We start from the raw sequence: 27,770 nt of genomic DNA, 5'->3' as shown, positions 1-27,770 counted from the left end.
GATATCCCAGCCCAGGGTCAGGCAGTGCAGGAGGAGTGCCAGCTTGCTCTCTGCCATGGTAGCATGTGCAGGAGCTCCCTAGGAACTGTCCTCTGCCTTCCCATATGGCAAAAATGCAAATTGTGTACATCAGCCTTGCACCCAAATTAAGATTTCAGAACCACTGAAGCATTTCGTTGCAGTGACAGCTTGAATACTTGTGATGTCTCTCATTACGAGACTTCTCCAGCTCATTCCCAGCTCTGAGCACCAATGAGTGCTTCATCCCCGAACTTCACAGTGCTCCCGTTATTTGTAGTGCTTTTCAACTTCAGAGGGCTCGAAAAACATCCCTGCTGCTTCACAGAAGGCCGTGCTCTCTCTGCTGCTCTGATGGGAGAGCAGAGATGTGCAGAGGGCCGGCCCCAGCCCCACGCTGCCGCGTGATCTCCCAAAGCTGCTGCGATGCGTCACCGTGCCAGATCTATTCCAAACAATCAGATATTTTCTCTGCCGGATTGTGGCTCTTTTTTTTTTTGCGTGTGTGTGTGATAAAATTGAGGACAGTTAATTGCAGAGGAAATGAATAGTTCTCTTTTTCTCCCTCTTTTTAAACTGTTGGGTGAGGGGAAAAAGAAACAGCTTTTTTAATGTATTTTTTTCCTACTCGAGGGGAAAAACAATCGGAAATGCTGAACAGACTCTAAAAGCTGAAGTGCAAACAACCAGCAGCCGTGGGCTCCTTGGGGCCAGGGCACAGCAGCGTGAGCTCCTTCAGGTGTGCACACCACTGCCCGGTTTTTGGGGCTGGCTCCCGGGTCCTTCTCAGCAGCTGCCTTGAGGGATTTCTCCTCCTATGTAGCTTTACGTACACACGCAGTGAGCGTTCGTAATAGCCCTATTCACGAGGCACAAATGAGAGCTCCGGTAAACACCATTTACGGAATTACACCCTAATGCTGGACTTAGCGGGAATTGATGGGCCGGGTGATTCATCCATCAACATCAATTTCCAGAAAATCGTGCTACCAGAAGGTTGCGTTTTTTATTGAAGGAAAATAGCACTCTTAACGTTCTGTATGCCTTGGCTTTGCCACCGAAGTTTAAATAGAGCAGAAATGATATCTCGTGTTGTTGGGTTGTTTTTTTTTTGCTGTGCTTAATTCAAAAGAACGGAACCGCATGGTGTAAGTCTGCAGGTTAAATGTTTATCCCAGTGCTAGGCCAAGTCTTTTGTTAATCTTTATTCTAACGGCGTGGTAGAACGGTGTAAGGATCTCCATTGTGTTTGGGAAGTGAGCTCAGCCCTCATCAGGAGGCAGAGGAGCATGGCATGGGGGGAGGTGGGCTCCCTCAGAGCTGGAATTATCCCTCACGGAGCTGCTCTCCAGCCCCAGCTCCACCTCGTGCCCTGGGGAAGCCTTCTGCTCCGTGACATGAGAAGAAAAGGAAGAAAAGAAACGAAGCAATAGTAATAATTGAACATGCCTTGGTTCATTAATGACTCAGTGGAGTGCACATCGTATAGCGAGATCCAGACATTTTAAAAAACACAAATTTTTTCAAGACCCTCTCTGGCTCCTCCCGTGGGTGTGGGGAGCATCAGTGCTCGGGTTCTGCATCCATGCACGTCTCCCAGGGGTTCTGGGGGAAGCGAGGCAGCGCGATGAGGAGGAGGACGATTCCGAAGATGAAGAGCAGGACGAAGGCGGAGCAGGCACAGGCAAAGGACCACGAGTAGCTGTACTCCATCCACACTGTGTCCTTGCTGTCGATCATCCTTTTCACAGACTGCCTCATGACTTCCACGGAGATGATGATGCAGAGACCTGAAGGGGAAGAGAGCAGTGGGTAGAATAACCAGCTGCCAGTTTTCCATCCTTAACCACCTTTCAGCGTGCCGTGGGATTCACAGTGAGCCACTGACTTCAATGTTTGGAGGAACCAATGCCAGCAATGCTCAGATCTCTGCTACCCCCAGGGGCACTGGTGACTTGTTGGGTGTTATATTTTGAGAAGGCTTGGATGGGAAACCTGAAGTGGAGGAATAATTGCACGCGTTTTTTCAAAGGTAGAATAAGGGCTTTGTGGAGATGACAGTTTGCACCTCTGTCTTTCAGTCATTGTGGCATGACGAGGTCTTAGCAGCTCATATCCAAATGTGATCTTCTTTTGGGGAGACAGTTACATATTTTGGGCCTGGATCTGCTGTTTGTTTGCTTTGACCTTTCATGTGTTGCTGTGCTTAGAATAAATGAGGTAGAACAGTATATATAGCTCTGATTGAGACCAGGGCCCACACCCAGTATGTCAGAAGTGCCCCTTTTAAAGGTGGTTGGAGAAAATTCAGGCTGCTGTGTGGTGCTGAGCTGCACTTTTTCAGTGTTGGAGCACCACGTGGGGACATGTAGTCTCGTTGTGAGAGGAAGAAAGTGCCACTCCCCGGGCATTCCTAGCAGTGTTTCCATCCACCCAGGATTTATCCAAGTTTCTCCGTGTTGTGCAGCGACCCTCCTACCTGCAAAGGTGTAGAACATGGACGCTGGCTTCAGCAGGTAGTCCCTCTTCTTCTGGAAGGAGAAGAGGACGCAGATTGTTCCGATGATTGCAAAGCCAACACTGAAGATGGCAATGGCTGCAGCTGAGATGCTGTATTCTGCCAAAGCAAAACAAACACGGAAAGAGTGTGAACGTCGGCACGTTTTGAGCGTGTTCCCATCGCCCGTTGTGATTTTGCAGCAGGTCACCCAGAAAAAAATGTGTCCTCCCATGGCTGCAGAGAAGGGGCTCTGACAAATGGGGTGTTTCCCTCAGACAAAATGCAAAGGCTATAAAAACAAGAGGAGGGGGAAACTGCTTGAGGAACGCTTGCAAGAAGACCAAATGGTGGCTGTGTTGGTCTGAGCAAGGTTTGTTCTCATTGTCACTATTTCACTGTGACTTCCTTAACGTTACTCCTTTCAGCTTTCTGTACTCTGTGCTAGCAATGCCCCACGGAGTTCGTTTCAATGTGAGATCCTGTGCTGTGGCTTAAGCTTTTTTTTTTTTTTTTACCTTAGAGGAAAGGGCTTCTTCCTGATTTCCCCCCCCCAAATAACATCAGACCCATTTTTAAGATGAGTTGGCTGAATCTAATGGTATACAAATGAATAAGAGCAGGAAGCTCAGCTATGGGCTCTTCTATTAAAACACAATTCCCACTCTTCCCTGCCTTAGGAAATCCCCTGTTCAGAAAAGCCACGTGGAGTTCTCCACTATTGTCATTGCCACAAAGCAGAGCGGGTTGGTTAACGTGTGCAGTGTCACCCCCAGCTCATTTATTACATGGTAACATATCCTGTGTGGCAAAATAGAAAGGAATTCCTCCTTAAGGAAAGGTTGAGGAAAGGAGAAGCGTGTGTTAGGTGAGCCATGACAACATCTGGCTGTTAGAAATGTGAAAGTGGACTGTGAAGGACTGCTTTCAAACTGCACGCTGTACAAACATACTACGTGCATCTTTATGGGATCTCTGTTCCCTCCTTCCATTGTTTGTTCCGTTTTTTACACAAATTGCATATAAAATCAATATCAAGCACTGCATTCCTCATGCTCTTCACAGAGCCTTCATAATTCTCAGGATCTGTGCTCTGCTTGGGTTGAGATTAATTTATTTGGGCTCACTGATGCCTTCTTGCTTCCATGGTGAAGGCTCAGAGCGTGGCAGACAGTGGTGGTGTTGGGACGTTGTTGTGCTGGCAGTGTGGTGGTGGGATCTGATAGAGACTCCTCTCCTGCTTTCTATGGAGCCAGGATTGAGCCCTTGTTTGGGGTTCCCCTTCACCCCACATCCCTCGTGCTCCTCAGTCTGTGCTGTGTCAGGAAAGGCTTTTCAGGGCCGTTCTTACCTTTCTGGGTGGTGACTTCAAAGATCTCTGAGCTCTGTCCAGGGGTGAAGTGCTTGAAGTAGGAGCAGTTGTGAGCTGAAAGGGAAAAGGAAATTTCATTCTTTGCACTTAAAAACCTCTGATAAAATGTAGTAAAGTGGGGATTGACTTTCTCCCGATGTAGCAGACCTGCACTGATTTTAGGGTAGGTCCTGATGGGATCTGATTCCTGCTGCAGACATCCAGCTGACGCTGGTTTGTTTGTTTGCTTTTTAAAGCAATAACAGCAGCAGGAGAAGGACCTCGAGGATTTGGGCCTTGATCCATGAGAACACTTCAGGAGGTGCTTAAGCAGCCCTGACAGCTGTGCTTCCCCAGGTGTCCTCCTGGGAATGCCTCCTGCAGAAGAGCATCGAGACAAAGCCAACACTTGGACACCTTCCCCTCCCATCACTGCTCTGCATCCATCACACTGCTGAACCCCAACCTGGCAGCAGCACGGCTGGGACGAAGGGTGCCCTCTATTTATAACGCGTTGGATTGGAAGCACGGAGGGGCACGGAGCTGGGGGAGGTGATGCTCATAGGGAATTAGGCTGGAAGCGTGCGGCCGCGCCGTGCTGAGTGCTGCCTGCACTGTGCTGGGCTGCAGTCCCCTCCTGCACCCCTGCTTTGTCTCTTTGGGATCACTCCCTCTTTCAACACCGACAGCTCTGTTCTGTTCAGTAATGGAGCTAGATACCAGCACAAATTGCGTTTGTTGTTTATTCACAGCGTTGGTTTCGAGGAGGCAGCAAAGTACTCTGTGTTACCTCTTGGGTTCTTTTGTTTTTTCACTGTCATATAAATGGCAGATTGCAGAGTTACTGATTCAAGGAAGATTTACTTTCCCTCTCCCAGGGGATAAGCAATTCTAAGGCAGCGTTTTTGGGCCCATTAGTGGAAGATTCCTCGGAGATGCTGTTATCTACTTGTTTTAAAAGCTGAATTTTATGCCATCTGCAGCTTCTCCTTGCTGAAGATCCAATTCACATCCAGCTCTGGCACCTCCTGCCCTGTTCTGTATTATCCCTGGAGGGAACATAGCTGAACTCAGTGTCTGAAAGTGCAAATTTTGAGGCCCAGAGCAGAGGTTGCATGCCAGTGCCTGATGTCAGTGAGGGTCTGGTGGCCCAGGCTGGGGAATTCTTCAGCTCCTGTGCTATAGGGGGAGGAGATGGGATGCAACTGGCATGCTCCATCTTGGGTTGGTTGGTTGTCCAAAGCTCAAGGTGAAGCCAGAAGCAGCAGTGCAGTGGCTTTGAAGGCTCAGTGAAGGGGAGTCCACAAAAACCTCTCAGAGAGAGGGCACTGTCAGCAGGAAAAGCATCTGTCTTGTGGTTTACAGCACGGCTCTGCAAAGGTGTGGTATGTGAGGCTCTCACAGAGTTGGTTAGCTCTAGGGAAAGTGTTTTAGGAAAATCCATATGTTTTCTTTAGTGGGAAATAACACCAGGTTGATTTTGGTGAAGCAGTGTATTGTTTTCACTTTAAAGACACATCGGTGCACTGCTGAGCTGGGCATGTCTTTACCAACAAGGTTCCTTGTTATTCAGGAGAACTGAGGCACTTCAGTCCCTCCCTGGTGCCATCATGAATTAGAGAAAAGCCCATTTGTGTCACAGCACATTTAAATAATGGATAGGATTTAAATTGAGTTTTATAATGCAAGAAAATTTTGTGTCAATCTCTGTTTCTCTCCGCCCTTTAATTGCATTCTCTCTGCCACGAGGTCATATGCTGATGGAACAGCCCACGGGCTCTGCAGTCATTTAGGGCCAGGGTGAACCTCAGGGACATAATGTGTGGTTTATCACAAACTGTCTCCCCATGCTCCAGGTCACCTGCAACCCTCCTGGCCCCTTCCCTTCATGTCCATCATCGCTGGGGGACGTGAACCAGTGGGGAAGAAGGCAGCCCTGCTGGTGACCTATTTGCTCTGCTTCGTTTCCCCTCTGTTCCAGATGCTGTCACCCCTGTTCCCACACTTACCAGCTCCTCTTTAGCGTGCCTGCAGCACGTGTGGGCTTCAGAGCACCCATCTCTGCTGCTGCCTAGAGCAAGGAGCACGTTTTTCAGCTCTTCTGGAGGTGGAGGTGAGCTGTGTTTCCCCCAGCAGTGAACTGCCCCAGTGTGCTTCTGTCCACAGGTCAAAAAATCTCAGTATTCACCTGAATTTTCCCAGCTGTTATGGCCCTTTCCCCAGTCTTCATCTTTCCTATAGTAGGACACTGAACCCTTTCCAATTTGTCAGCATCCTCGCAAGAGTGCTGTAAAATTTTAAAGTTCTGCCTAAATCACAGTTCTGCTCTGTGGACTGCAAGCCAATACATCCTCTACATTTTGCTCTGTGCTGAGCTCACAGCCCAATAAATAATGCTAATTGTGCCATCCATTTCTTCCTCTGGGAGTGGCTGCTAAATGCTCATTAATGCAGTGATAAATTCTGATGTTTCTTTTCCAGCGCTGGCAGTGATCTCTGAGCACATCTTGTGATTTCCAGGAAAACCAACATGTCCATTCCCTGTTGCTCCATTCAGGTTTCCTTGATGGCTGCAGACTGCACAGCTGCTCTTTCCCCCTGCTCACCCTCTTCCCAGAGGACTGAGATCAATCCAGTGTGCACACTGAGCAGCCCCAGCCCACGGGGGCTGTGCTCTCCCCATGCTGAGCAAAAAGGGGACTTGGATGTTGTTTTTATGACAGAGGCAGTGAGCACTGAAGCCCCCGATGCTGCTTATGGCACAAGATATCATTCAAAATGCAAAATATTTAAAAAAATCAGTGCAAAAGCTGCAGCCTGTCCGGTGTGGGGCTCAGCTCCCTGAGGTTCTTTGCAGCACCCAGAGAAAGGCAGCACTGGGCCGGGGCTCAGCACTCTGCTTGCACATGCTGGTGTCTGTCAAAGGCAGGAGCTGCTTTCATGCTGCCCTGGCCACAAAGCTGCAGTCTGCAGCCAGCTGGATATTTATGAGCTTTATATTTACCCCACAGTTGCATCGTTTTGGTGTTTGTCAACCCATTTCTATGATTTTCCTTCAGTGGGATCTATGCTCCCTGCGTGAGGAAGGGCAGAGCGCGAGCAGCGTGCTCCCGGGCACACCACCACCTCTGTGAGAGGCAGCGAGCGCGCAAGGGACACACTCCCAAATTTGGTTCGAGGCAGATCTGAGCGCTGCGACTGAGCCCCTCTCTTCAGAACACATAATTTGGCCAAATAGGTAAAGAACTGTGTTCACACCAGCAATACACGGCCAACGCGGGCGCTAAGACCATCCACAGGAGATTTTCCAGTCTGTGCTAACGTATATATTTCATTTCGAGCAGCGTAGCTAGCGTGAAGGCAGTCCTGTTTTTTCTGTCCTGGAAGGTGTCCAGTTCCCTAAGAGCCTCCTGCAGCACAGTCACGGATGGGAGCGCACGCGGCGCGGATGTTGCTGACTTGGCACCGCGCGCGGAGCTGAGCCCGCTCCCCATTGACTGCACGGGGGAATATGGGGAAAGGAGCGTGCAGGGTGCAGAGAGTTGGTCTGCAACTCCTTTTTGGAGCTTGCGACTCCTTTTTGGAAGCTGGCAGTGTAAACGGCAGCTCCCTGCCCTGGGAAATGATTGCTCTCGAAATTGCTGGGGGATAATCTAAACGCTGGCCATGAGCAGGCTCAGGGAACCCTACAGACGCAGCCACGTAGCTGGGCCCAGTCCTCTCAACCCTCCTTCTGCCACAGCTCTGCCCGCTGCCGTTGGTGCGCCTGGGTGCTGTGGGACATCAGCAAAGCTCGCTCCATCCCAGATCCCACCGTGCCCGACACTTTTTCCCTTCTACCCCCCGTGTCGTTGCAGTTGCAAACGTGGAGTGCAGCGCCGTGGGCCACGTTCTGCTCCCGTGCTGCAGCCTCCCAAGCAAAGCGGCACGCAGGGACGGCTGGCCGTACGTACCTCCGGGCAGGCTGATGGGCCCGCAGCCCGTCTCTTTGGCACGTTGCTCCCATACGTGGATCCGCTTTGTGCAGAGCCTCCAGAGCCCGAAGTGAGCCGCCTCGCAGGTGGTGTTGAAATTCTCCACCCTGGGGCTCAGCACAGCCCAGTGGTCCGTCACCACGGCCGCGAAGAGCAGCGAGACGCCCACCAGCAGCACGCAGAAGGTGAGCCGCACCTTCAGGGGCTTGGTCTCGTCCATCCTGCGGTGGGATGCGGCTCCTGGGCCGCCTTCCCCTGGGCCCTGCTCGCCCGCAGCCCGCGGGCTCCCGGTGTCCTGGCACGTCTGAGCCTCTGCAAATGTCAGCCCCAGCTGCTGGGCTGTGTCAGGAGGCTATTAATGCATGGAGTGAGGAAAGCTCAGCTTTCCGCCCCGTCCTGTCCCGTGTTTGTTTTGGATTCCCACGGCCAAGCGGGTGCTCCCTTGGAGCCGCTACCGCCACTGAAAGGCTCCGTTCTGCTGACTTGCAGCATGCCCAGAAATAGGCATTAACGGGATGATTAACTTTTCAGCTAGGTTCTACACCATCTGTGTTTATAATAGCTGCGGAGCTGCTTTCAGTCTGATCCTAAATAGCTTAATAACAGAGCCAGAGCCCGCAAAGTGCCTGCGCATGCCGGCAGCTCGTGGCTGTGTCTGCACGGGTTGCTTTGGAGCCGGGTGCTGGCAGAAGGGCAGGCTGCAAAGGATGCTGCAAAAGGAACCAGCTTGTGTGTTGCATCACTTATTTTCACCCACACTGACTTCTGAATTAATGTAAGGTAATTTAAGTTGTCCGAAGGAAAGCGTTGTGGTTCCCTTCAGAAGGAGAGAAGGGTTTCTATCCAAAGTTCGACTTCTGAAATACAGTGTAGTTATTATATATTTTTATAATGCTATGAGAGAATGGTTGGGGCTAGAGGATAGCTAAAGGTCCCTTCCATCCCAAACCAGTCTGTGATTCTATGTTGAAGGGACGTGTCCCACTCAGAGGGCTGTGAGGTGCTGGCAGTGCTGCCTGGAGGGGCAGTGGAAACTCTGTCCATGGGGGCACTCAGGGCTGGGCTGGATGGGACCCTGAGGATCCCGAGCTGGTGGTGTGCCATCCTGCTCCTGGCAGGGGGTTGGAACTGCCAGGGAATCTTTAAGGTCCTCTCCAACCAAAGCCATTCCATGATTCTACGATCAATGGAAACACAATGACTCGGCATTCCTCCATGGTGGGGTTTTTACTGGGAGCTGTTGACCGAAGTTGATTCTATTTCACATTTCTTCTACCTCTCCCTTGCCCTGACCACAGCTCTCAGCTCTGGTTTGAAGGCTTTGAACTTTTGATGATGGCCATCCCGTACTACACCCAACTGCAACAGCAGTAAAACACTGCAAATTTTGTAGAGATGCAGTTAGCAACTTTTGCCTTTTTTTTTCCTTTGTCTTATTTTCATTTTTTCCTTTTGATATTACAACAGACTGTAGAACTAATTCGATGATAATGTCACTGCAGAGGCCACTGTGGAGGTGACGTTCCAATTGCGATGTCAAACTGATGGGGGTGACAGTACCTGAATGTCAAAAGGGTGGTTAAAAAAATGTCAGTGGAAATCTGCAAATATCACGTTATCATGTCAAGGCAATGTCAAAACTGCTCCGCTGCTGTTTTATGAACACCCCAATTTGGTGTCAAATCGAGGTGCCAGATCAAATTAATGAGGACGATCTGAAGCGATGAGTTAAGGGTGAGAGGTGAGTGAGCGAAAGGGAGAGAAAATAAAGAGTGAGCTGGAAAATGATGCTCCAAAATATCTGTAATTGAAATATGACTTAAAGGGTTTCATGCAGCATTGAGTGGTGCCACCCCAAGCTGGCTGCCAAGGGGACCATGGCCACACGGGGAGATGCTGTCCATTGGACTCCCAGGCATGTGCTGATTGGGAGTTGGGTAGCACCAAGCAGCAGAGCAGTGTGGGGTGTGGGGACCTAAAGCTCTGAGATGTCACTGCAAAGACAACGTGCTTGGCTCCTTTGGCAGTGGCTGAAAGTTCCTGTGCCACACAATGTGTTAGGTCGGACCGGTTCTGTCCCAAACATGGGCCTTCCAGGCGTGGCTGTGCACACCTCCCTGGCTGAAGGAATTGTGCTTCAAATGGTTGATGGCACTGTGTTTTCTGAGGCATAAAAATGCTATCATGTCACACTGAGAGAAATATTAGAGGCTTACATTTTTATTTCTTAACTGGAGCCAGGAGTTCTCGTGAAACTGGAAAAGCCTAATGGGAGCAGACTTCAAAGTGGAAAAGGAATGCATTAGCAGTGTAATGCCTTTTTCTTTTGAAGCAATCTCTTGTTAGATTTCACTGGGCATCAGTCAATCTTTGGAGCTGTATCCTGGCTGCAAATGTGAGTGTGTGTTTGTAAATGTGGGTATATAGCAGTGCTTTGGTTGCTGAGGAAGGAAGTGCTAATGACGATGCTTTAGACTAATTGCAACCTATAAGGATTGCAGGAGAGGGAACTCTTTTTTTTTGTTGGTGTGGGTTTTGTGTCTTCTAGTGCTGGCAAGGACCATGCTTTCTGCTCTCATTCAGGTTCTCTGATCTGCATTGTTCCTCAGAATTTGTCTTTTTTTTCTTTCTTTTTTTTGGAGGGGGTGAGGGGTGAATTTTGTTCTCCAGCAGTGGAGCATCCAGGACAAAAGCCATCCAGGAAATAACTGAAATGAATGGAAAGGGAAAAATTCAGCCTTACCCAGCCAAAAAAGTGACTTGTTGCCACTGGCCCTTGAGAGAAGGAACTCCTTGGTTGTGTTGTGCTCCCACAGGCAGTGTTCTCCCCAAACAATGGGGGATTTCTGGCCAAAAACATCTGGTGAAGCTGATTCCCAGGAGGGCAGAAGCAGCAGGAGGACCGAGGAACAGCTCCCGTGGTCTCCCTGCACCATCTGGGCAGCATTCGCGCTCAGAAATCAATATCACATGAAAAATAAACCGAGTATTAATGAGGACCTGTTGGGAAGCAGGGAGGGCTGTAATTAGCAGCACTTAGCAGCAGCGAGTGCGAAAGTGGAAATGGCACGGTCATGTTTCTTTACTCAAGAAAATGGTAAATGATGTCTCGTGACCGTTGCCTTTTTTTTTTTTCCCCAGCAGAGGCACTGACGTAGATCCACTCCCCAGCATTTCTGCACTTTGTGCAGACTGATCTCAGTGCTCACCACGATCATGTTACCCAAGCTCTGCAGCTCCCTTCTTGCAGAGGACCCTCACTGGGTGTCAAGGACTAAGGGTGGAGCAGACTGGGCACGGCCTGAGGCTGGAATCCTCATAGATGGTGAGAGTTAAATGGGTTTTTGTTGTTGCTGTTGTGTGTTTTTTAGTAGAAAAAGTATCCCAGTGCCCATCTGCCAGCCCAGCAGCCCCATTCTATGTGGTTCCCTATGTGCTCCCTCCGTTCAGGCGCTGCCGCCCTTTTGGTAGTGCTGCCTGCAGTTCTGCTGGGGCTGTAAGATGAGCTGCCCCACGGACAGGTGCAGAGCATGCTTCAGTGCTTTTTATTTTCAGCACCTCCCATGTGTGTGGGTTCGTTTCCTCCTTGCTGAGGAAATGCCACATCCTCCTCACCGGACTCTTTTCCACTTTCTGGAGCTGTTAGGGCCGTGTATTGGCTCCCCAGCTCAAACAGCCTCACCTGTTTGTGAAACCCCACGTATCTGTGAGGGCTGGGTGGCTGCAGGTCTCGGTGTGGAAGCATCTGGGCAGGCACACGTGCACCCCTCTATTTAAAGACTATCTGGAGGTACGGGAAATGGGAAGTTAAAAAAAGTATGTGAGGAAGACATCCAGCCAACAACTAAATCAGAGTGTGTCTCATCTGGGCCACGTTCAAGCTGGTAACAAGAACCATAGAATCTAGAAACTTAGGGTTTTTCTTCTGAAGTTCCTACTCAAATGTCTGGAAAAGTTGTGGAGATAGCTTATCCTGGGTATTTGTTGGTCTGTACGACCACAAGAGTGTTCATACCCTTCCTTGTATCACTAACTAGCTACCATCAAAATAGATAGAAGTGTGGAAAAAAAAACCCACAGAAATTTCATCTCAAAGCATCTGGAAGTTGAGAATCTATATATCTTTCTCCACACAAACCCAGATAAACATTTAAAATGGTTTATTTAAAAAGGAAGGATTAAGTACATTATACACGGTTGTGATTACACCAGCAGAACTGAAGCACAGTGGCAATAACACGTTAGAGCTGCAGACAGGAATGCAACCTCAAGGGATGTGATATATTAGCCCTTGTGGATTTGTGATCCATACAGAAAGGAAATGTAAGAGTTTACTGTTATTAGTACGGGCATACAAAGCGGTTTCTCGTCTTGCTCCTATTCTGCACGAGAAACCAGGAAGAGAGAGCTGATGAGATGCCCAAAACTTTGTTTCTCAGAAAACGGAATCTGCTCCAATAGCATTTCTGCTCAGGTCTGCCATTGCGGTGTGCTATAGGCTACGTCCAAAGGACTGGCTGCTGTTAATGGTGGGATGATGAAACCTGCAGGCCGTACTGAGAAACGGGGGCTGGTTTGTGTTGGATGCTGTCCGGGGACGAACAGAGAGATGCGGAGAAACAGAAGGTTTATTTTAAACTATCATTGAGTGGTTTCGAAAGTCCAACAGCAGTTCCTTCAGATACATCAATACCGTTCACACGCAGGAATGCCACAAATTGTTCAGTTTTGTCAGAATTAAAGTTTTCTACGGGAAAAGGGATTTTTGGAGGCTTTTTCTTTTTAATGTAGTTGTCAAATGTCACAGCTTGTTTTTTGCTTTGGCCAAACAAGGCAGCATGCTGCAGTCTGACACAGACCATGACTTTCAGGACATGAAATCACTGCCCCACCCTCCCCCAGGATGAGCATCCCCATCCCCATCACCTCCCGGTGCTTCGACAGCACCAACCCAGGGACACGTCCCCACTCTGAGTGGATTTAAGCATGTTTACTACAAATGAAGATAGGAAGAACAAAACCAAGGTGCAAAGAGAACCTCACACCATCCACTTTCTGTTCAATGGACATGAGTTTAGAACAAACAGCCTATATCTAACTCCTGGTTTTAAAGGGAATGGTTTTATTCTTAATTACAGTAAACACGGATGGGACTTATTTCTAACTATTAGTTTATTAACACAGTGGGAAACAAATAGCTCTGGGAAATTGCACTTGAAAAATACATTGACTATAATTAGATGTAAATTAATTAGCACTTAGTATGACACACTAATGAGACAGAAGGTTTTTTTTCATTGCAAACTTCTACTTCTATCATAGCTAATCAAAGTATTTTAATATTACGAAGTCTCAAAAAGTAGGAAATAATTTATTGTTTGAAAGCATAAAGATTCTTGTAAAAAAAATCTTTCATCAAGAACTTCAATAATTTTAGAATTCTTTTACGTTGTCCTAGCCGAAAAGTAGGTAAAAAAGTTTTCTTGTCTGCCTCTGTTGGAATTGTTTTAAAAAGCTCGTGTAATACCTTTCTCCATAGTGTGTTGATTCAGAAAGAAGCATGATATTTTCTGCTTTCCAATAGTTCCCATCACTCCGTTCATCTTAGCTCTCAGAGTTCAGAGGTCTGAAAAAGGATCCCAGCAGAGTTTTAACCTGAATGGAAATTCTTAACAAGCGGGGATGAAGGCTCCAGCCCACCTCCCCTGGATGGTTTGCCAAAATAATGCTTTCCATCTGCCACGATGAGGGCTAAACAGAGCAAGACAGCGACTAGGGGAAGACTTGCGCTTGAAGTTGAGCATTGTCTTGGTTCTTGCAAGGAGAGAGGGCCAAGCAGGGTTTACATGGGAGGGAGAGGTTTGACTTATTGGGTTGTTAAGGCAGCTCCTCCAGGGTTTTGCTGGAGGACTTGGTTTCACTGGCTGAAAGCCTCGCGTCCAAACCACCATCGCGTTGCGACGCTGCGGCCACCACAGGGTGAGTTAAGACTAAAGAGGTTTTAACAGTTTGGCTGAGATCTCCCACCGTCAGATTCCCAAGTCATGTTCTTTCCTTGTCACCACTTCTCTACTCTTCAGGTAGCATAGATTTTCAGGGTTAAAAGGACAGATATGTTCAAAGCAGCCTACAGGAACTAGATGCTCCTCTCTCATTGCAACTAACTCAATTCAAGGGGAATTGGGTACCTCATTCTCATACGGCTTGGCTGAATGATCACTAAAAGAGATGTGAGTACTGTTTAATTAAATTACCTTCAGGATTTGAGAATCCAAGCCTAAGTGTAAAAACAAAAGCAGAAATTTAGAAGAAAAAAGAATTCAGACCCTTTTAGAAACATATAGAAGCAAAGGGTACAGACCAGTCTCCCCCTTAGGAGATGCATAGAGTTTCCTGTGGGCTCTCTGCACCTAAGTAGAATCGTCATTACAAAATAAATTAAATTAGGCTGAACCATCGTTTCCATCTAAAAGTAACTCTACCTTGCACCATGCGGCACTTATTCATAATAAAAAGAGTTTAATAAATATCTCATAAATGGTGATTGTTTTTGTTCCACTTCAAAAAACACAAAGTCGCCATCCGTTAACGCTCAGCTCCCATCGCTGCAGGATGTGTTGCTCGTCCAAACGCATTAGCTTCTCATCTTCGTACACATGTTGCACAGATATCTTAGTTACCAGTAGCGTTAGTGATGCACTTGTGAAGCAGTAAGGAAATGGGGGCCGCGGTGGCAGGCTCAGCCCTGCTCCTCGCCCTGTCTGTACGCAGTCTGCAGGGGCCTGCTCCTGGCAGACAGCACTCAGCACCTCGCCGGATCAGGCACTAGGGCTAGTTGGAATGAGAATTCAAGTTTTCTAATTGTTAGGCAAGAAATGATATTTGCAAAGATGCTCAAGTCACACCCACCTTAATCCTGCCCTTGCTAGGCACCGAGCAATGCACCCACCCTGTTCTCCCCACCCACACTGCCCAGAGGGTTGCCTTCCACCCCCAGGTAGGAGACCCCTCACTGCCCCGTCAGGGAGTCTCTAATGCTCAGCACATGGATGATCTACAGGTTCAGTTTTAGACAGTGTTGCCTTCAAAAATATCTTTTTTAAAATGTTTTATTTTTTGGAAGAGGCAAAGCTTACGCCGTGTCAGAGGGGAGCGGACCACTGGAGGACTAGTTTGTATCCTTGGGCTTGGTTGTAAATTATAGTTGAAAGTTTGTAGTAAGGGATCTTGATTTAGAAAAGAAGTTGTACAGCAATTCTGCAACCCTTTAAACACACCGGTGGCAAGTCCTTCGTGGTTTCTCCAAGACTTTGTACACATTACAGAAGTGCAGGGACATGAACTACCTTCATCTTGTGACACCGAGAACTGAAAGAAACAAACTCCAAATAGCTTCAAAAAAGCTACAAGCGTGTAACATCTTTATGTTGGTCCAGAGGATCCCCACTTGCTGCCTCGATACATGCCACAGTTAAAGAGGTGAGAGGGTATTTTAACATCGCTCCTTCTCTTTCATGACAGATCTGTTCCGATAGTTGTTTCAGAAAGCACAGGGAGAGAAGGAACTTCAGACAGGCGTTGTTCTCCTGTTGACCATGTTGACATGGAGTCCTTCCTTAAATTCCTTCTGAAGGAAGTTGTGGACCTGCAGAAAACTGGCTTCTTGGTCTGCGTTGTAGCTGGCGGCTGTTGTGACCTTCAAGGGCTCTCTGGAAAGAGTGTACATGGAAATCTCGTTCATGGGAATGGTGCTTGCTATCTTCATACCAACCGGGGAAATGTCTCTGGATGGGGAAGGCTCTGTGGATCGAGAACTGGACCTGGACCTCCGCCTCCTGTACCTGTAGCTTGGCATCCTGGCATAAGGAGAACTGGAAGAAGTCTTAAGGAATTCCCTCTTGGTCTTAAACCTCAGCTCTTTGTTCTTCTCAATATAAATGTTCACAGCCAGAACACCTATGGTTTCAGCCACGATAAAAGACAAGGCTCCAAAGTAGAAAGACCAACCGTAATTGTAATGGTTCTTTTTGTCCTCATCTCGCTTATCACTTGGGTCACCTGCGTTGCTCGATATGTAGACAATGATCCCTATGATATTACTTAGTCCTAGGGAGAGAAAAACAGAAGTCAGCTGTTATGGGGCTGGGAAGTTAAAAACCCAAACCGCGTCACCTTGTTTCTAAGACTATGACCAGGAAATTTCATTACATTACTTTTACTCTTTCAACTATCTGAGGATTCCATTTTTCCTTGAAAAACAAATAGACCCACATCGTGTTCGCCGTTCCTTGCGAAGATCTTAAAAGATTCAGCAGGATCTGTTCCCATTTCTTCACTGACATGATGGGAAAGAAGTAGCGTATGGGAACTTGCTAATATTGTTAGTAATAAGAATACATTTTGAGCTCAGGGCTATGGCTGTTCACCTTGATTAAGACAAGTTCTCTTCCACCTTGCTGAATTTCCATCTGAAAGCAGCATGCTTAATGTGAGCTTCAGAGAAGGCTATTAACAATGTGGATGACTCTCTTGGACATTTCTATTGTGGAATGCACACTCACCTAGAAAAGGCGAAGTTCTTCTGTCCTTGTATGAGAGGAGGAAAAGAGGGCCAGGATGTAAGAGATGCCTGATTCATGCTCTATTTAGGCATCTTATGTTTGGTACATTTTAAGTAGAGCAAAAACTGCACGCTACAAGCTTTAGCTTCCTGCAATTTCTTTTTCAGGAAAAATGAAAGTTTCTCAAGAATTTGCTCTTCGTGATGTTTCAGAAACATTTATTTTTCCTTAAGAAACTTGCCCAGTATGAGTTTAGTTGTGCCCTCAGCCCAGGAAATGTATAGAGGAGAAGACATGTAACCCAGTTACTCAATGGGAAAATCAGTCCTAGAAGCCTTGTACCCAGCCTGAAAGCTCAGTCTCACTTGTTTTCCTTCTGCTTGCCCTCATCGGGAGTGAGCAAAGAAAACAGGATTTCCTGATTTGGATATGAGCAGCTCAGCAGAATAAAGCTGCAGGAGCACGTGATGCCTACCTGCACTGAAAACAGCCTGAGAGAATTTGGACTCTGGGGAAGAAATTCAGGAAACTGAAGAAGAGCTGTGGATGTGACGCAGCGTCCTTCTCTCTTGTCTGGGCTGGGAATTGCCCTGTGGTATTTTTGGGTCTCTGGACACAGCCAGGCCATGCTGGATCTTGCTGGTGGCTTCCCCACCAGATGAGGCTGCACTTCTGTATGTTTCAATCCAAAAAGGCAGCGCTTCCTAAGGACTCAGTCTAAGGAGAACATACCTGCTGCGACAAAGAGAATTCCAGCGCTGAGAATAATGTTGTTTTTGCTGTTGTAAATCCTCCCTGCTCCAATACAGAGCCCTCCCAGCAGCAGCAATATTGTGCTTAGAATGGGGAACACACTGGAGGCACGGACAATGCCTGCAGGGGAGATAGGAAGCAAACACAACAGACAGTAATTATTTCAGATGCCTCCTCAGGTGCTGACTGCAAAGTCTCCAAACCCTGGATTTTGCTGCAGTTACCACTGATTCTGCATTTGTGGGCAGGTGTGGGGGAGCTGAGGTGCCTGGTCAATGTAGCAGGGCTGCCTCACTTGAGCAACTTGAACCTGTTGAGTTTCCTCCTGGGAAGTCTGACCTTATTGCCTTAATGTGATGCCACCAGAACGTTTCTGATGGAAGCACAAAGTAAATGACAGCCAGCATCACACAGCAAGCAGCACTGAAATATCCATGAGCTGGTGATGAACTCTGTAATGTTTGGGGATGGCCTCAGCAGACGTTTGTTGCTCAGTATGTGCATAAGGTGAGCAAAGCTCTTGGAATCCACAGCATTCTCATCACAAGTGAGCTAATTACTCTTTTTTATTTTCTATTCTTTTTTTCTTTCACTGTTGTGTATTTAGGACTTTGAAACTATTCAGGTTTCTAAGGAGAAAATTTTAACAAGTGTATCTCGGGTGTTTATGTTTAGTTTCCTGACAGCTAAATGGAGACGCTCAGAATTTTGCATGCTTCAGCCCATTCATTAGCACGGGCTATAAAATCCCTGCACAAATATCTAAGCCACTGCATCGAGCCGTCTTTCAGACCCTATGGGACACTGTGGGGCAAGGCAGCAGCTGAAAGGGGAGCAGATGGCACTGGGCATGCACAGGGAGCAGGGGGTGACCCATGAGCTGGGGGCACAACGAGGGGAAAGCTGCCAGCAAACAGCATCTGGGGCAACGAGCTGCTGCAGTCCCCCTTGGGTGCCATCTTCCCGGGGACACACACGGTGCTGCTTCCCGAGGAGGAGCAGCCAGATGCTGCTGCTTTCTCATTTGACTTCTGATGGTGGTGGCGTTGCCAATTTAGTGAATTGCTTTCTAACGATTCCCCTGGTGACCGGTGGCAAAACTCCCACAGATTGCAAGAGGGACAGGGCTGGGCATTTAATAACAGCAGTGCTTTTGTGTGTGCTGCAAAGCCCCCGGGAGCTCCAGCGACAGGCCTGGGGCTCATTAGGATGGTGCAAATATAAAGCAAAGAGACAGTCCCTGCCTGGGAAGCTTGTGCCCGTATTGATCTGCCACTGTGAGAAAAGGACATCTCCTACCAAACCTGGCAACTCTGCTGCACGTGTCCTTTGCTGAGGGGGAATGTTCTGGCCGGATTTAACCCAGCTCAGTTGGGTGCTTTCCTGTTCAGAATGAGTCTTGCAATAATTGGCAAAACTCGTGGAGTAGAGGTGTCAGGTCACCGATGGATGCGCGCTGAGCGCTGAGAGCACCTGCTCTCATATTGGGTGCGTCCCCACGTGCGGTCAGAGGTAGCAGTGCTCTGACTTTTGGCTCAGTTTTTGGGGTCAATTATCAGAAAAAAGATTCAATGCCAGACTGTGCTTGTGGACATGAAGGTGTCTCAAATCACTCATATTCATATCCCAACAAAAGGCAGCACAGGATTGAAATCTGCTGTGGCCACCCTCTCTGCTTGTTGTTTCCTATAGTTCATCTTCAAACTGTTTATAGTGATTTGATAATGATTGTAGTGTACAGCAGGGAACCTGCTTTAGCAGGGGGGTATTCTGGGGGATCTCCACAGGTCCCTCCAACCCCTGTGATTTCATTTAAATCAAAGGACTTCTCTAAACTGCCTCAGTGACAGTATGAGAAGGGACTTGCCAGACATGCCGTGCACACGGGGCGGGTGGTATCATAAAGCATAAAGCCCCAGAGATCATTTTTCTCTATTAGTTAATTAATGTGAAGAGAAACAAAACATACCGCGTTCTCTTGTGTACCTTCAGCTCTGAAATTTAAAGGAAGGCTCATAGGTACCACGTTGAATTTACATATGCCTCCCAATACTGGTAATAAAATGACAGCAGGTCAAAAAACATTAAGGGAATCTGGCTTTTGCTCTCTCCCTTGCTTTCTCCTTGTTTACCATCCTGTCCGTTCGCATCGGCTGTGCTCTGCACACTGACACCTCAGGGAAGCTCTGTGCGGGCTGTGCCGACAGCCACGGGGCTGCAGCTCAGCCCTACACTGCCTTCCTGCTGAGCAGGAGGGGTTACAGCTTCCTTGCATGTGTTTGCAGTCGCTGGGACTGCTGTTGCTTTGGTTTTGTAGGGAGTGGACTGAATGCCAAAAGGGCAAAATCTGGTCTGCTGCTCCTACCTGAAGCTCCCTAAAATCAGGCATTTTTGCACTCATTTCAATAGGGTTTTGAACTGGGGCGTTCTGCTAACGCTATTCTGTTCACATTTATCTGAAGCCTTGGCTAGGTTTGTGTCTGTGGAGCAGGCTGAGAGCCCATGTGCTGCCCACCCAGGAGCACAGGGTGCACACAGGGTTGCATCAGTGTCTTCATCTGAACATAGCATGGGTGGGAACTGTGCCCTTTGCCTCCCTGAGATGAACAACTAGGGCTGTCCCCAGCCAAGGCCTTGTGCTGAGGATCAGCTACAGGTCCCGATGGCTGATGTGGGGACAGCAGCTTGCAAAGGTGTTGCACAGGGGGCAGAAGTGGGAAGTAGGGTCGCATGTCTTCTGTACCTTCATCTCTGTGTCTCATCAGACAGCGATTTGATCCCTAGTACATTTACATATAAGCCCATTTATTCTTGATTTAGGTACATAATTTTCCAGTAATCTCTAAACCACCTGCATTCATTTTAATCGAAGTGGCAGTTTTCCCTCCAGGAGTTAAAGCAGAGGCTCCTGTTATCTGCGCAGAGCTCAGGGGGTGAGCTCAGATCTGAGGGCACAGGGACTGCATCCCAGTGCTGCAGAAGGCACCAAGGGTTGGGCCAACCTGCTGTTAAGGTCTGTACTTTAGAGACTCCTGAAAGCAGCTTTTAGGATCATCAGTCACAGTACACTTACAAACAATTTACCCATCTCCTGTCTGACACAGCGGCTCTAACTGTTTTCCCCATCCCTTCCTCCAAACAAAGATGGCATAATGCACTTTTATCAAGGTGCTGCTTAATTCATCTTCCTTTACTGTCTTTTTACTAATGATGTTTCTTTCCTGAAGCTGACTTGGCATCAATTTAACATTAGTTCCAAGGCTTTGTATGAAAGATAAATGCAGCCGTGCTCACACTCTGCAAGCCTGCCTTCACCCAAGCACTGCAATCACGTCACCCCAGCATCATGACTGATCCAAATTGACAAGAGGAAAGATGAAAAAAGATCTGGGTTTACTGGTAAGCACTTTTCAGAGAGCCCTTTTTTCCCCCCTTCTTGTCTTAGCAAACAGAAGTTGTTTCCCAGAAGTGAGCAGAAGGACAGAGTGGTTCTCTAAGTGGTGTTTCAGGTAATTAATAGCGGTGTAATTGAGGAGCATTTTGCCTCGCTGGATGTCTCAGCCAGCATTGCTCCCTGAAGCTTTCCCAACACCTTGTGAACTGCAGTTTCTTTCTCTTGCAAAAGGCATTGCTTTCAGCTTCGCTGGTCAGCTCTTCTGCACAAAAGAAACAACAAGGTGAGACAGCCGAGGGGAAGGGGAAATCTAACTCAAATTTTGCAGGGTTCATGAAGCCTCACACAGCTTCCAAGATGTCGCATTAACTGAGTGAACTGTGGTCAGGAGGAAGACAGAATGAGTGCCTTTATTTCAAGCAACCATGTCAGTGGATGAGAGTACTTCTGTGCAGGCTCTCACGCCAGCACAGAGCATCAGTGGACAGCTGCCCATGCAGGGAAACTGCAGCCCACTTTCCTGCTGACATTTTGCTGTTATCTGCAGGAATTTCATCTTCCTTCCTAAGCTGCAGCAATTTCACTGCATGGGAGGTGGCTTGGAGCAGCTGCAAAGGATGAGGCTTGCATAAGGGCTGTGTTTAAGCAACGGGAAAAGCTTCCTCGTGGTCAGGAACTCACTTCTCAAACTGCTTTTGGTACAGGAACCAGCTAAATGCTCCCTCTGTAAAACATCCTCTCCAATCTGGGGATGCTGTCGTTTTCATTTAGAATATTTCCGTGTAATTTTGAGAGAACGGGCACCAAAATGGTGTGAGTTCCCATGGATGGAGGAAATCCTTAAAATAGGAATCCCTGAGGGCCAGGCTCCTACAGTGAATAAACCCTCTCTTGGGCTGTTAGTTCTGTGCACCAGGTGCTACTTTCCAACTTACGGAGAAGGTATTCTGAGCTGTCATGGTCGTAGTCATTGTCTTCAGGGAAGTGGTTGATTCGGAAGCAATGTCCTTTGTAGATTCCTAAATGGAAACAAAGCAAACAACACATTTTTAAGACGACCAGGTAACAGTGCCACTGCCAGCTCTGCTTTATTCCCCTTTCCTATTCCTATTGAGTACTCCTGCAACTAATTTGCCACTGATGTTTTATGCCATCTCTTAGGTTAGAAATTTGGAGCAGGTTGACCAGAAGGTTGACCCTACAGGAAGGGACAGTCGGGATTCCTCCATTATTCTCTTAACTCTGCTACTAATATCCTTCCCTTGAGTTTTTTAATCTCTCCGTGCTTAACTTTCTCTGTGCTGTGCTTATCTTGGTAGGATACTGAATTTGCAAAGCTGCTTTTTGTTCCTGGCATGGCTGTGCCCCACAGCATGGGCTGCACATGTCCCTGTGAGCTGCTGCTTCCCTGCTGCTGGATGTTGAACTGGCTGCTGCCACTTCAGTTGGAAAACAAGTCCATAAATCTCTTCCTGCTGCATCTTAAACCCGCGTGTCCCCCTCAAGGTTGGTTCGCTTTTTAATGGCATATTTGCTTAGCTAACTGGGAGCCCGTGCAGGAAGCCAGGCTGTGTGTGTGCACTCCTGAGACCTGCAGGAACAGTGCCAGGGTCAGGTGGGTGAACACCTCACTCAGCTGAACAAGGCAGTGTTCAGCACTTTGTCCATCTGTATAAAGGTTTGCAGCAGTGTTTTATATTACTTTCTATCATGAGTACACAGAGCGGCAGCCGGCCTCAGCTGGGGAGCTGTGCCTGCATGGGGAGGTCTTCCTGAGAGCTTCCTGCAGCAGTGTGGCCCCGAGGTGTGATCCTGCCTCAGTGCTTTCATTATTCATTAACCAGCTCTTTGGTGCTCAGGAGCATCCATCACCCAGGGTGAGTTATCCTCTGCACAGGAGTTTCGGTACTTACAGCTCTGGCTGGCAGAAAGATTTAAAAGCCATCACTTAATACGACTTTAACAGAAGCACAGCTGCAGTCTGTAGGATATAACTGTGGATTTATTTTGCTACCTATTACCAATGATTACAAAGATCTCAGAAGAATTGCTAATCCGCGGGATTTCAATTGCACCCTGTGAGTGTCAACTGCAGGTTTGCTACTACAGTGCATTTAATTCTTCCAGCAAATGATAGATCTGCTGTAATTGTGGGAACGGCTCTGGCTTTCCCACAAAACGTTTCAGAGGCTGTGAACAACACGTCAGGGCACCCAGTGCAGGAGGCAGTGCCATATCAGTGCTGCTTCACTAGGGATATTCCCTCTGCCCCATACCTGGGGCTATGTGCATCCCCAACAAACCCAGATTTTAAAGATCCCACTGTTTATGGCAGCTCACACGAGGAAACTGAACCTCCCCCAGCATAACAGAGCCTCTGAGATGGGGTGGTCGTTTCTTTGAAGCTTTCCATTATGATGGGCCAAGTTGGAGTAAAGACACTAATTCGGTTGGTTGAATTTATCTGGAGTTGATAGAAAAGCAGAAGGTTCACAGGTAACAGAGCTCCCATGGCTGCATGCAGGAGAGAGCACTCCAGCTACTGCTGCTCCTTACAAGGCTCCAGAGCCTGGGCATGGGCAGCAGCCCAAACAAATGTCCTGCTTCTAGAAATTCAATTAAGAGACACGAAGTCTGTGGAACCAAATTCCCCAAGCTTCTCATGTTTGCAGTGCTGATGCATTGTGGGAGGGCTTTGGCCCCCATAAAGTGGCTGTATGTTATTAAAATTTGGAATGAAATGGGCCCCTTAGCAGAACTTTCTGTTACGATGAGGCCATGAAGCCATCCCTTCCACTGCAGGGCAGAAATGTGCCAGCAGGACAGGATGGGTTGGGCTTAGCAGTGTTTGGGCTTCTCCTGTGCTGTGGCTGGAGACGCTTTTCCCACTGTCCTTTTTACCCTGAGCCTCTACCACCAAGACTGATAGAGGTAGAAAAAGATAATCAGCCCTAAGTGGAAAATTCTAGAGGAGCCTGAGCGTTCCTTCTCATTTGCAGTTTTTAGGGATATAGGGGTTGGTCATTCTGATGAACTTCTGTACAGAAACAGCATATGGCTGTGAAATTTGGATCCATATCAAAGCCTGGGAACACAAAATATTACTCCCAGTACTTTTGCTACCGTTGAGATCATGGATATTGGCTTGGGGTTCTCTCTGGTATCTGTACTACTTGATAGCTAATAACAGCAACAAATTGGATAATTTTTTTCCGTAATCTTAATATGTGTCATGTAACTCAGTGACAGCTCATTAAATTCTCAGTGAGGCTTGAAGCTGCTATCAGGAACTCTGATGATCTACAGGGTGTGGAGGACTCTTTAAATCCCTGAAGTATCAAAAACAAAGTTTTGCTAAAAAACGTAAGAATACCTTTTCTTCATAATAATGGGCTTTGAAACTCAGATTTGGAACAAACTCAAAGTAGCCAGGCTGGGAGCTATTGAAGCAGTGGTTGGTTTTTAAAGCATAACATCAGTCATACTTGTACTTAAATACAAAAATACAAACACCTTCCTTCCCTTGAGATTTGGTAGAGTACTCAGTTCCATGTCCTAACGTGTAAAGCAACGCAGAAGAACAACAGCCACGAAATGGAAGAGGTAGAAAGGGAAACGCCTCAATTAAATTCCTCAACAACCATTCTGCAGTGTCTACACAGGGTGGGAACTCCTGGAAGCTCTTCTCAAGGACTTCATAGAGTACGTCTCAAAGAAACACATAGAATCACAGAATTGTTAAGGTTGGTAAAGACCCTGTAACATCCCCAAGCCCAACCCCAGCCCACCCCCTCTGTGCCCACTGACCACGTCCCTCAGTGCCACATCTCTGTGGTTCTGGAACTCCTCCAGGGATGGGGACTCCCTCTATCCCAGTGCATCCTGTGCTGGTGCTATTTTCCACACCAGGATGTGATGTGGAAGGGAGAATTTTTTCTTTTCCACGAGCATGGGAATACAGTCTCTTATATTCTTTGGAGGGGAAGATGGAATATTTAACGCGTAACTCTGTATCCACTAGAGAGAGATAAATAAACTGCAACCACTGCCTAACAGATACTAAAATATTGAGAAGCACTTCTGTATACCTCTTGAGAGTAAGATATAACATCCCACCGAGACGCTGTAAGTATTATGCCTCTCCGTGAATGATTACTGATGTGTTTAAATGATGCTATTAGAAATACAAACATCATAATGCATTTTTTTCTCCTCATAATAATAACTTCATTCTGAATGTAGAGCCAAGACTCAGGATCTGGGTTAATGATGAGGAAGAGACAAATTTTCTGAAGTGTTGCTGATGTAAGAATGTTTTTTCCGTGGGTTGCAGTGTACTTAGTTGGCATTTAAAAACTAAATGTTTCTGACTCGGCTTCACTCTGTGTTCAAGGGCTTCTTCCATAGGATTTGCACCTCCCAACCCCAGACACCTATAATTAGAGTGTGATGTACTCAGATAATATGATAAGGGGGTAAGTGTAGAGCCTAATCAAGATTAAGCTTTGTTCTGGGCTTTGGGATCTCAAGTTCATTGAGTTTCAGCAGTAAATCAAAGGAGCGACCTCAACTCATGACGGCATCGTGCTTTCTCCTTGCTCTTCCTCAAATACTCCTTCAGTAACTCATCCTGAACTGTTGCAGAGGTGTTCAGTGGGGCTATATTTTTGGATCTCTGAGAACAATGCTTAATGCTGTAGGAGTCAAGCTGTGACCAACGGTGTTTTGTTTTTTTTTTAATGTTGGGAGCATTATGTGATCACATCACTGCTGGTCATACCATCAGCCGTTGCTTTCAAACTGACATTTCCTGTGGTTAGTGTTTGTCAGTGACAGCATTTCCCAGTGCCCTGGCAGCATTTGCACAGATGAGCTCTGGAAGATGGAGCACTTCGTGTCTGACGGTATTTGCCAAGGCTGTACTTCTGTTCCCCACCCCCACCCCCATAATTTTGAAAACCACACAGCAATGTCTTTCCAAAACATAGTGTTCTGTTGTCATTTAAAATAGGTTTCCACCATGCAAGATGCTAGCAGCTTTGCAGCAGAGGACCTTGTCTGCGGGGTACTTCTGTCAATAGCAATTTCCATCTCCCTGCTCTGAGCACGAGCTTTCGGGAGGCGATATCTGATAGCAGTGGGAGACACATGAGGATAAACGGGGCTAGCTGCTGCCTCCTTCTCCATCAGCAGCTTCTGCAGAGCTAGTGCTTGGTTAACTATTTCATCTACCATTTGTCTTGCCCGCCTTGTTGGTAGGACTGCAGTAAAGCAGCACTTTGGGGACTTATTTGTGCTGGCTTTCTTGTGAGACACCAGACATTTGCTGGCCTCCTTGGGTCAAACTCTCTCCTGCCAACACACCACATTCCTGTAGGTCTTGAGCAGCTACAGATACCGAGAGCTCACCCACGCACACTATTAATAGAGTAAAGCAGAGTTTTCTCCTTAGGGAGGGTCTGTTGATGGAATGAGTGCTATGAATGTCAGCTGCAGAAGTGGTCGCGTGGCTGCACTGATTACCTGCAGGCAGGTAGGCACAGCGAGCAGCTGCGCAGCATCACACGGAGCAGCTGACTTCTTTCTGGCAAACTGGGGTCTTCAGGGATGGTTTGAAGACGTGTAAGGAAATGACTTACAAGATCATTTGACAGCACGTGTTTGCAGAAACAGGGGATACAAGTTGCAAGGAGCTGACTGCGCATTAAAGGGAGAGCAGTTGGCAGGGAACCACTTCAGTTCTGGAGCAAACCATTAGCCTGATTTACTGCAACACTGGGATATCGGAATGTTTAGCTGACAAGTGTTCTGAACGTATCAGCACAGAGCAGGCTGATTGAGACCATCCCAGCCCTCTGCCTGCCATACCGAGCAGGGATTTGTAACTGAAGGGGCCTGAACACAACGTCCATCTGAGCAATGCCACGTGGGACTGGGTTTCCTTAATGGCACGGCTTTGCACTGCCTTTGACCAACGTGGAGATCCTCTATTTATAGGGAGCGGGAGCGCTGGGGCTGCCAGGAGAGCACAGAAACAGTTCAATGTATTTTTTTTTTCCTTAGGAAGCTTTCTCTGCTGACAACTCTGAAATGTTCTGCAGTGCAATTTGAGCAACAGCGAGCAAAGGAGAGCGGGCGTGCCAGAAAATGTTCCTCTCCACAGAATTTGCAGAGCAGCATCTCTCTGTGTGCTGCGTTCATTTCTTTGATTTTCTACCAGTGCAGCCCCACTGCCTCTCTGGACTGACACACAATGGCAAAGGCAGCCACTGAGTTAACCTCCTCGTCATTCCTCTTGTTGTGAAATAACCATTGTAGGGAGGAAAGGGTGAGCCATCTCCTTTTGCTTTCGAAGGAGGTGATGGTCAAATGGAGGCTGTTGTGGGCCTGACCTCTCGAGGCTGGCCGCGGGGGAAAGAATTAGATTTTTTTCCCTGTAAATTGGCACATTCTCTGTTAATTTGTCCAGTGCTTGATGATTTGTCTCATGCTGTTTGCTGACAGTTTCACAGGTCTGTCCTTAAGTTACTCGAGCAAGCAGGCTCCTATGAGCCTCTGCCAGAGGACGCTTAATGCTGTCACTGCAGAAGAAATCATGAAGTATTGATGTAGGTCGTGTGCAAAACACACCCCAAGTGAATTTGCAACCCCACATGGCTGCTGCACCACTGCCTTCACTGCCAAAGAGGATGGAGCCAGCAGAGGAAAAAGCCTTGGGAGGTTAAATACTCATTTATTGGGCATCTGCCTTGGGCCATGGCAACATCCTGGTGAAGCTGGAAACGTGAAGTATAGGTTGTTTTTGATCCAGATGCTGGCTGACACCTCCTGAGTCCTGACAGTCAGGGAGATTTTTGTCCATTCGACAGCTTATATTTTTGTTTCCCACTGAAGATGAGTTTGATGAGGAGCAGTGCTAGTACCTGGGGTTGCTGTCATGTTTTTGCCAGGGTAGGACTTGCGTCCAGAAAATGCTCAATATCTAAGAAGATGGATGAATCTGTATTTCTCACTGTGGGGAGCTGAGCTGCTTGCTTTTAAGGAGACGAAGGGCCAGATTCTGATGTCAGTGTTACAAACTCACCTTGTAACGGTGATATCCAAATCCCTTAGTTTGCTCCCACTCTAACAAAATGAAAAATATTTTAAAATGTTGAAACGTATGAAATTTGCCCCTCTTTCTTCCTTAGGAGCTGTCAGCTTGAACAAACCCTTTGAGTTC

General features: G+C 47.5%; 2 protein-coding genes across 2 annotated transcripts in view; both read right to left on the bottom strand.

Annotated features, from left to right (window-relative positions):
- Nucleotides 1–1,453: 1,453 nt before the first annotated feature.
- Nucleotides 1,454–8,259, bottom strand: CACNG1 (calcium voltage-gated channel auxiliary subunit gamma 1). The gene is made up of 4 exons (XM_065735402.1): nt 7,820–8,259; nt 3,867–3,941; nt 2,498–2,635; nt 1,454–1,808 (listed from the first exon to the last, which is right to left on the bottom strand). Exons 1-4 carry the CDS (start codon nt 8,058–8,060, stop codon nt 1,582–1,584), a joined length of 681 nt encoding a protein of 226 aa, XP_065591474.1. The 5' UTR covers nt 8,061–8,259; the 3' UTR covers nt 1,454–1,581.
- A 6,722-nt stretch (nt 8,260–14,981) lies between these two features.
- Nucleotides 14,982–27,770, bottom strand: part of CACNG4 (calcium voltage-gated channel auxiliary subunit gamma 4) — a 35,456-nt gene continuing 22,667 nt past the window's right edge. The window contains exons 2-4 of the mRNA XM_065735622.1: nt 21,484–21,567; nt 17,134–17,274; nt 14,982–15,946 (exon numbers count right to left, since the gene is read on the bottom strand). Of these exons, the coding sequence (XP_065591694.1) occupies nt 15,408–15,946; nt 17,134–17,274; nt 21,484–21,567 (764 nt within the window). The 3' untranslated portion in view covers nt 14,982–15,407. The remainder of the gene's footprint in view (nt 15,947–17,133; nt 17,275–21,483; nt 21,568–27,770) is intronic.

This window comes from Cyrtonyx montezumae, unplaced genomic scaffold (genome assembly GCF_038088225.1).
Source record: "Cyrtonyx montezumae isolate F1298 unplaced genomic scaffold, pur_monq_1.0 scaffold_19, whole genome shotgun sequence".
Lineage (NCBI taxonomy): Eukaryota > Metazoa > Chordata > Aves > Galliformes > Odontophoridae > Cyrtonyx > Cyrtonyx montezumae.
The sequence above is the reverse complement of the archived record's forward strand: the minus strand, read 5'-3'. Positions and strand labels throughout refer to the sequence as shown.